Here is a 10452-nt window from a genome sequence, read left to right as displayed (position 1 = left end):
ACCTATCAACAATAACGGAACCAGAAATTCAAGACGATTAAAAAAGATTATGCCAAGGTGCAAAAAGTAATTATTTTTGCCTTATTTATATAGTATAAGTTTTAATAACCTTGCAAACCTCTGCCTCCGTCCCTGTCTACCATGGGTTTCTTTGTTTCCAGAACTTGAAATCCAAACTATGATCAAAGATGAAATGATCTCATCTTTCCTACCACATCCCTTAAAGGCGCAAAATAACTTACTTACTCGGTATAGCTCTTTGTTCACTAACTCAAATTTTGAGTAGTATGATAGATACTTCTGGTGCTACTAAATAGATTTAAAGCCTTTGGCTCAGGACAGAAGCAGGTGCAAGTTAGGTGATCAAAGGTGGAAACATTTTACAAAAAGTTGTATTATAAAGTTATGGGAGTACACCACTACTTCAAATTATTCAAGGGTTTTAGACACATCCCTTTAGACAAACTAAATCAATTATATATGAAGCTAGGTATATATTATTGTTAAAAGCAAACAACAGCAACAACATACTCAATGTATTTTCACAAGTGAGGTCTGGTGAGGGTAAGATGTACGCAGACTTTATCTCTACCTTTGTGGGGCAGAGAGGCATATTATTATTAAAAGCAAGAGCAGATAATCCTACAGTGAATACATAAAATCAAACTGACATGTACTATTCCCTCCGGTCACCGAATTCGTTTTAAAATATTTGATTATTCAGAAAAATAAGAAAGTATAAAAAAAAAAATTAAACAAAAATCATATTCTAATGCTTCAGTTAGTATATGTTCTAATTAAATGAAACGTTCAAGAGATGTAATAAATAATTTAGATAAGTACTAGAGTATGTATCACGACTAAAGTTAATATCTTTTGTAAAGAGCGTACAAATAATATGAACAAGAGAGGGAGTACTATGTGGTCTATCCAAGAAATGCCAAACTTTATTTCACTAATTCTTTAGTGAAATTCCGAAGAACGTGACTAGGTTCTTGACCCTCTTATTTATTCGGAAAAATCCTTGATTGTGTTGTTTAATAAGTGATGGTAATCCTAGGTTTAGAGGACAATGCACATGGCAATTTCGAGAAGCCAAATGGATTCCAAATTCATTGGCTAAGTATGCACTGGACCTACATCTGATACACACTCTCATGTTCCACTATAACTGTCTTGTTAAGATTGATAAAATGATGTGCTAATTCTTTTAACTAAGATTATCTTAAGTCCAGATCATATGACTGATATCAGCGTAACATAATTATAATATAACTTTTTTGTAATCGAATGTGGTTACGGGTCATTAACTGGCTGTGTATCTGAAGTCTGGATCTTCTTTTAAGTATTAATGGTCTTGTCTAGATTGACAAAGTACACAAGCCCCGCCCCCCAACCCCCACGCCCCTCCAGCCCCCTCAAATTAATTTTGCTACTTCTTGATTTCCATTTGACTCCCTAAGTATTTATCAGTTTTTCAGGAAAAAATGTTGGTCTAGCATAAAAAATTCGCGGATTTCAATTAATCCTTCTCGCAGAATTAGATGATTCTCGCAGAACCCGGCCTTGTGGTCAATTTGACTAAGTTCTCACTGAACTTGGACGTCTTTTTTTTGGTGAAAGATAATATTATTTAAAAGGACAGTGGACTTAAAAATATCAATGTTTAAAAGAAGAATGTAAAATAATTGTTTAAAAGGAAAGTAGAAGTAAGGAGGAACCAAATCTTTCTACTGCTTTTTTCATATCATTCGTGATTGATTAAGAGGGAGAGTGAAGACAGAATTGGAGATAATTTAGTAGATTCAAAAGATGCTATAACGATTTAATAGTTTGTGGATGAATTATTTTGCTTTCTTTTAGGGTGGTAAGTAGGAAAAGATTCTTACATAAGACAATATGTACAGATGTACAATGTCATTTATAAACACAACAATGCATTAGCTTTCCTACAATAAAGGAACAGGGAATATGATTAAAGAAATATTTGGAAGATCTTCTCAATCAATTCAGTTAACTCTTCTCTAGTAGATAGTGTTTGCCAAACATTTTATAAAATGGGCAATTTATATTGACCACATGTTCCATAGCACCTTTACTTTTCTAATACCTTCAGACTTTGTGAGAGATTTTATCCTACGTAACTTACGTACTAATGATTACATTGTAATTTTCCAGGATAATGAAGTGTTTAAGTTTGATTAGATTTTGGGTGAACTATGTCATATCTTATTTAATAAATGACTGTAAATAGAGTCTATGTGAGGTTTCAGTTTCCAGCATATACATTGAGAAATTTAGAAGTACGCGAAAATACTTTGGAAAAACTTTTATGAGTGTTTTAAGCGTCAATTATGTAGATAAATTAACCACTTATATAATTATATGAGATGTGCCATGAAATTATGGCACATTTGATGCTTTTTAACTCTAAGTTTTACTTGTTTTTAAGTGAGTTTTTGTCAATTTGATGTGTTTTGTGTATGTTGCAGGTATTTAGAAGTGGAATTGCAAAAACAGTTGAAAACAAGGAATTTTGAAGACAAGGCACTGCTATGCACTTGTATGGACCGTCAACATGCTCGACGGTCCATCAAGCATGTCGTCGAATTGCACTGAGTAAAAGATCAGAGACTGTGCAATATTGATGTAAAAAGACGGGAAGATTGACGGACCGTCAACATGATCGACGGACCGTCGATGTACATTGACGGTTGAGGTTCTGCAGCCTGAGTTTTTTCATCAGATCATCGAAGTGCACTGTCGACATTCGACGGTACCGTCAATGTGCAAAGACGATCCATCGATTTGCAAGCTGACCTGGGAGAGGATTAGTTTATTAATTCCGAGTTTTTGACTTGTATAAATATCTGAGGTTTTATTTTTCAGACATATGGAGTTTTAAGACTTGTATTAAGTACTTTTGAGTTCTTAGTATTTTTCAAGGTTTTCCAGAGAATCACATTCGTTTAACTTTCAGTTTTATTCGTAAGTTTCAATAACAATTTCAATTATGCAATCTTCAATCTTTTATTGTTTATTCGTTGCCATGAGTAGCTAAGCATCTTTACTAAGGTTGTGAACCCAAGGATGGGTGTCTTGTGATTGGGGATTATGATTGATATACGCATAATGGATTGTTAGGGTTTATTTGTTCTTTGTTTTAATCATACAGTTAGTGGTTGCAAACATTAGCTAACGCCATAAACTTTGGTTTATTTGGGAAAATAACTAGGGTTTGGTAAGAACAAATAACAAGAACTCAAGGCTTTAAACCTTGTTTAATAAATTCACCTAGGAATAAGAGGAATTTACTTGGCATAATTAACCGTTCTTCATGAATACTTTCTTATCTTTGGGAAAAGTATAGAAAGAAATAATCTTTTCTTATTGAGAAATAGTCTAGATTCACATAGAGGTTAAGTACATTCATACAACGATCTATTAGAAGTATATCAAGATCATGACCCATGATCATCCACTTTATCTGACGGGGACACAACCTTGGTTCTTTTTACCTGTATATTTACAACTCAATTACTAGTCACTCTAAATTAGTCCACAAACCAAAACTCTTATAAAACCCATTTTCTGGAATACACCAGGACCGCAAGATTAGTATAATACTCGTTTAGTAAACTTTTCACACCATATTCCCTGTGGGATTCGACCCCAACCTAGTTGGGTTACTATATTTGATAGCGTCTGTTTTATGCTATTAATTAGTGTAATTTGAGTGTATCAATATGTTACCTCCCTTAATTATATGCATTAGTCTCAATAAGCCATCAAACCTCAGGCTTGCTTCAATTGAGGTTTATGTGTGTAGTTAAAGCAGCAAGTGACATATTTTATGTGATTAACGATAGAGGCGGAGCTAGCTCGTCTCGTGCGGGCTCGGTCGAACCCAGTAGTTTTTGTCCAAACCTTATATTTGTATAAAAAAATCATTGGACATATACAAAGTATTAATTTAGAACTCAGTAACTTTAAAAAGCTAAAATTCTGAACCCATAACCGTCAAATCTAACTTCGCCTCTAATTTAACGAAGTGTTAGACATTTGATAATATGCGCAAAGGCTTTTCAAAATTTGAGTAGGAATTATCTAATAAAAACACATAATCATGTGTTCAGGTGCTCAATTAGAACAACTGTAATTTGAGTGTCTTAATAAAATTTACTAGCAACTTTATGGGATTGTCGAAGTATTCCGCCATATAATTTAATTATAATAAATTTTAAATTATATCTGCAAATTAAACTACCGTTAAGTTATAAGTGAGTTCCTCTTTCCATCCGAAGAAGTAATGGAAATCAACCTGAATCGTAACCAACAAGCTGGGTTGTAGTGAGATGGAGTCTCTCCATCCTTAACTAGATGTTTCGAGTTTTAGCTCTGAATATGAAAAACAATTCTGTTAGGGAGCGCTTTCCCTTAAATGACTTATACGGTGCGAATCCAGATTAGTCGTGGATTTTGGGCAAGGGGCACCAAATGAGAAACAAGAAAAAACATGAATCACTCGTTAACAATCACTTTCTTCTTTTTCTCAAGGGCCTGTGCAAGGATTTCACTTGCAGTGTGGGCCACATCTATGAAGCCCAGAAGGGGCAGAAGCTATCCTGCAGTGGCCACAACGCACACAATGAATGTTATACATTTTGCTTTATTTGACCAGAATGCTGCAAATTTATTCAAATTTTATCCTTGAGCACGAATTATCAATAAATCATCCTCATTCAACACGAAGTTAAATTTTTAAATTCAAAAATATGAAATAATCTTTTATAATCAACTATAATTTTAACAGGATAATTGATTCTATACGAAAATATTTTATTTGTTATTATTATATCATAATTTTACTGATATACATTTTTTTTTAAATCCATATAATTAAAGAAATATTTATAATAGATCATGATGATCATCCCAAATCAAATCAGACTTTACGCCGTCCATCATAAGCGTGTTGGGAAGTAGGCAAGGAGAGGCTTTATGGTTCATGAAAAACACAAATAATGAGATGAATTAAAAGTGGGCACTCAGTAGAAGGCAGTACTGCTTAGTGCTGACTACTATTTTGGCGAGTTGTTAACTTGTCATTCCCTCCATTCATTTTAATTTGTCATGTATTTTCACGTCTCTTAAAAAAAAAATTAACTAAGAAAACGATTTTGATTAAATTATTCTTATTAATCTTAAATCTCAATTTAGTAATATTCTCTCTTTTATCACATTAATCTATGTACACATTTATTGAGTAAGGATAAGATGGAAATCAATAATTAATTATATTTTTATTTTCTAAAATAATACTTCCTCCGTCCTAAAATACTTTTCATGTTTCTCTTTTCAAGAATCAATTTATCTAATTTTCGTGGCTAAATTGAATTAAATTAATTTAATATTTTAAAGCTAAAAATCAGATATTCGAAAATTACATGAAAATACTATAAGTTGCAATTCTTCTAATGTCAATTTGGTAAAAATATATCTTAAAATGTTGGTCAAAATTTATATAATTTGATGCTGAAAAAAATGATACGAGACAAGTAATTTAGGACAGAAGAATTAGATCAACTATGTTGAACCATCTATTTTAGTAAGGACGACAAGTAAAGTTAATCCAATGGGTATATGCCCCACTTTAATTATTCATCTTATCTGATCCTTAATCATGCATCTCCTCCGATAAGGCTGATTTCAAACTTTTGTACTCATTTTGTCTCAATTTATGTGATACATTTTTTTTCTTTTGTTTCAATTTTTTTTCTACATTTAGAAATAATTTAATTTGAAACCTCCTCTTGATTTTCAATCACACAAATATTTATAGCTTATTTTAGATCATAAATTTCAAAACTCCTCCTTTCATTCTTAAATTCATATTTTGTCAAATTACATCATATAAATTGGGAATGATGGAATAATAAAAAAACCTAAACAACTTCCAAAGTTGATTCTGAAAGTGAATACCTTGGAACCGAAAAAACTCTGAAAAAGTTAGTTCTTGGAACCCAAAACCTTTGTGATACTTTTGTTGCCGAATAAGTTACTCCCTCTGTTTCATAATATGTGTCAGATTAATTAAAAACACACATATTAAGAAAAATCAATCATGCAATGTAAATTTTACTAAATTATCTCTATATAATAATAATAAATTATTTTTCTCTTTTGATTAGAGCATGCATGAAAAGTAAGCCTTTTGACATTAGGACTCCAATAATACCAAGTTTCTATGTGTTTTTTGTCTTGAATACGCTAATTTGTCAGTTTTTGTCTAAGGGCAAAGTTGGAAAAAACTTGTCAATATATGCATTGATTTCCTACGATGACACTTATTATGTGACAAATTTTTTTTGCTAAGGTGACACTTATTGTGGGACGAAGGGAGTACATAACTATTTATAGTATTATTTTATATTGGACTATGTAAAGTATTAAGGACTATTCTTTTTAAGATTAAATAATTCTTTTAAAGTGTAGAGTTTACACATTTTTAATTACAGAACTATTATTGCAATAGTTTGATGGTGATTTCCCATTGTATACAGAGTCAGAATCAAGATTTGAAATTAATAGATTCTAATTTTTTTTTAAATTATTAGACTCTAAATTAATACTTTGTACGCATATAATGAATTTTAAGGTAGATATAAAATTTAAGCAAAAACTACTAGATTCGGTAGAACATGTAGCCAACAGTCTAACCCTACCCCTGACTATATATAGTACTTCCTCCGTCCCAATTTATGTGATTTAGTTTGATTAGACTAGGAAGACTTTTGAAACTTATGCTATAATAGAAGGGGCGAAAAGGGAGAAATCATAAACCAAAAACAATAATAACTCTTATTTCCATGGTAATTCCTACTTAATAGCAATCATGCAAATAAAAAAAAGGATCTTGTTACTTCCCAAGTAGCCAAAACAGAACCAGGAATACATACAGCAAGATCATGTCACTAAGCCATTTTTATATAGTCAATTATTCTTTTTTATAACGGGAACTTTGTTGGATTATAGTTAAACATTTACCTGAATTTAAAGAATTGATAGTCAAACCGATAGATAAATATGTAAAAAAGAGAAAATTACAATCAAATATCATTCGATCATCAAATTTATAAAAAATATATAGATAATTTACATTTTATACTAAATATACATATTCTATACACAACATACACTGATAATATATAAATAGTGTATACCTTGTTGGTAAATTAGTTAGCCGGAGGGCACATTCACGTAAGTTGCCTATAAAAAATACAAAATCATTAGAAAACTGTGAAATCGATATACCAAAAACATTTTTTCCGATTCTATTTGTCAGTTAAACCCAATGTCGCACACCCTTACCCCTACCTCTACCCCTTATGTTGCTCCCAAGTGACCTTTCTCACAAATCCACCACGTGCTCCTCTCTTAGATGTCTAAGGTGGACCTTCGTTCCCCTCTTCACCATACACACTCCCTTTTTTCTTCAAACACTTTCTTCTATTTAAGCCCCCCCTTTCCCTCTCTCCTCTCACAAACTCCTCTCTCTTCTCTCTCTCTCTCTCTGTTCTCTCCTCTGTTCAAAATTGAACAGAACAACAAAAGAAAATGACTTCTACTGCTGCAAATTATCACTCTTCTTGGCCTAAAACACAACACCCCATTTCACCATCATCAACTTCTTATTCATCTTGTTCGAAATCCATCTCCATGAAAAACCTCACAAGAAAAACTAAAATCAATTCTGCTCTGCTCACTTTCCCAAAACAAACTAATCCAAACCAAACAGTTCCCACAAAACATTCACAAACTCAGCGTCAAAGCAAGCCAACGTCTAACTGGAATATCTTCCAGAAGGCAGCAGCAAAAGCACTAGATATAGTGGAAAGCGCGTTAGTCTCACGCGAACTCCAAAACCCACTTCCTAAAACCGCTGATCCACGTGTCCAAATATCCGGTAATTTCGCTCCGGTACCGGAACAACCCGTCAGGCATAATCTCCCTGTTACGGGCACAATCCCTGATTGCATTAATGGGGTTTATGTCCGTAATGGTGCTAACCCGCTATTTGAGCCGGTTGCAGGACATCACCTTTTCGACGGTGATGGCATGGTTCATGCCGTCACCGTCGAAAATGGTTTAGTAAGCTATTCTTGTCGTTTCACTGAAACGACAAGATTAGTTCAAGAACGTGAATTGGGTAAACCTGTTTTTCCAAAAGCTATTGGTGAACTTCATGGTCATTCTGGAATTGCTAGACTAATGCTTTTCTATGCTCGTGGACTTTTCGGGCTTGTTGATCATAGCAAAGGAACTGGTGTCGCTAATGCTGGATTAGTTTACTTTAATAATCGGCTTTTAGCAATGTCTGAAGATGATGTTCCTTATCAGGTTCAGGTTTTGCCTTCAGGCGATTTAGAAACTGTTGGAAGGTACGATTTTGCTGAGCAATTGAAGAGCACAATGATTGCTCACCCGAAAATCGATCCTGTTTCGGGTGAGCTTTTTGCTTTGAGCTACGACGTAGTTCAAAAGCCTTACTTGAAGTCATTCAGGTTTTCAACAGACGGGAAGAAATCACCTGATGTTGAAATCCCGTTGGATGTCCCCACCATGATGCATGATTTTGCTATTACCGAGAATTACGTCGTAATTCCTGACCAGCAAGTTGTGTTCAAGCTTCAAGAAATGATCAAAGGTGGTTCCCCGGTGATTTACGACAAAAACAAAAAATCCAGGTTTGGAATTCTACCCAAAAATGCTAATGATTCTGAGAATATTATTTGGGTAGAATCTCCAGAAACATTCTGTTTTCATTTATGGAATGCTTGGGAAGAACCAGAGACAGATGAAGTAGTTGTAATTGGCTCATGCATGACACCACCAGATTCCATTTTTAATGAATGTAGTGAAAATTTAAAGAGTGTTTTATCCGAAATAAGGCTCAATTTGAAGACCGGACAGTCGACGAAACGGGAAATAATTCAATCATCAGAACAGATGAATTTGGAAGCTGGAATGGTTAACAAGAACAAACTTGGTCGAAAAACGCAATATGCTTATCTTGCTATTGCAGAGCCATGGCCAAAAGTGTCTGGATTTGCAAAAGTAGACTTATCAACAGGGGAAGTTCAAAAACATATGTATGGAGAGAGTAGATATGGAGGTGAGCCATTATTTTTACCAAGAAATGTGAACGCAGAGAGAGAAGATGATGGATATATTCTTGCATTTTGCCATGATGAGAAGACATGGAAATCAGAACTCCAAATTGTGAATGCTATGACTCTAGAATTGGAGGCCACTGTTAAGCTTCCTTCAAGAGTTCCATATGGCTTTCATGGGACTTTCATTAGTTCAAAGGACTTGCAAAATCAAGTATAGTAGTACTACAAAAATTATTGGTATATACGTACATATTAGAAGGGTAGTATAGTATAGGTACAAGTGTGTCAACATGCCATTTTCTTGGAATAGGGATTGGTGTTTGGGGTGTGTGTGGGGTTGAGACGGGAAATTTTCAGAAACCAAGCTTGAAGCTTGTAGCACTAGAAAAGCTCAGATGGTTTCCGGTTTTTTTTTTTTTTTTTTTTTTTTTTTGCCTGTTTGCCAAATATATCTATCTACCCTTAGGTCTTCCATACACTTACTTTTGTCATTGTATATGAGTGAATATCTATACGTATTGCAGTACTCTACTTGGTGCCGAACAGATGTTTTTTTTTTTTTTTTTTTTTTTTGTGTGTGTGTTTTTGGTTTATGCATCCAAGTATTTGAAAGTTACTTTCCTGATTAATCCGGATTTATGTTTACTATCATTCCAAGGAGAAAAAAAGGGTCCGTATCAGAATTTTCTCCATTTTGAGGCTCCAATTAGTGGAGGATTGTTGATTCCAAAATGGAATGGGATTATTCCCAAAAGTGTGTCTCCATTATTTACTTTCTGCGGATCAGTGGATAAATAAGGTAGTCGAATAAGTGAATCCACATGAAGGCAACCATCTTAAGGGTTCCCAGTAGCAATAATCAATGTTCAAGAATTAATCTTGGAAATTCGGTATATAAGGGTCCCAAGAGCAATAATGTTCAAGAAATCTAGAAGTATTTGAATAGTGAGGGATGCTGTTCCTGACATGAAGTCCCTTTTTATCTTTGCATTAAGAAATTAAAATCGTAAAGTTTTATTCAGAGGCAATTCTTGATTGATGCTATAACTATCAATCACAGTGAACTATATATACACGTGACATAATCGGACCTAGATAGCATTCAAATGATATCTACGGGTCTTTAAAATATGGAGTTTAAAATCTTAAAAATAAAATATTTTATCTACTACATATAAATATAGCCTGATAGAGTAAAAATTATTGAAACTGATAATGTATACTATTTTTACATAAACTTTTATAAATAACTCTCTAGATAAAATGAATTTATATG

The 10452-nt window shown here is 33.5% G+C and overlaps 1 protein-coding gene across 1 annotated transcript; it reads left to right on the top strand.

Moving 5' to 3' along the window:
• The first annotated feature begins 7529 nt into the window (after nucleotides 1–7529).
• Nucleotides 7530–9702, top strand: LOC132609214 (9-cis-epoxycarotenoid dioxygenase NCED2, chloroplastic). Its single transcript, XM_060323090.1, has one exon. It carries the CDS (start codon nucleotides 7618–7620, stop codon nucleotides 9391–9393), a length of 1776 nt encoding a protein of 591 aa, XP_060179073.1. The 5' UTR covers nucleotides 7530–7617; the 3' UTR covers nucleotides 9394–9702.
• The last annotated feature ends 750 nt before the right edge of the window (nucleotides 9703–10452 follow it).

This window comes from Lycium barbarum, chromosome 9 (assembly GCF_019175385.1).
Source record: "Lycium barbarum isolate Lr01 chromosome 9, ASM1917538v2, whole genome shotgun sequence".
In the NCBI taxonomy this organism is placed as follows: domain Eukaryota; kingdom Viridiplantae; phylum Streptophyta; class Magnoliopsida; order Solanales; family Solanaceae; genus Lycium; species Lycium barbarum.
Note: the sequence above shows the minus strand (reverse complement) of the source record. Positions and strands in the feature narration are given on the sequence as shown.

Coding starts and splice junctions, on each gene's coding strand:
- LOC132609214 (XM_060323090.1), top strand. CDS start 7,618: ATGACTTCTACTGCTGCAAATTATCACTCTTCTTGGCCTAAAACACAA.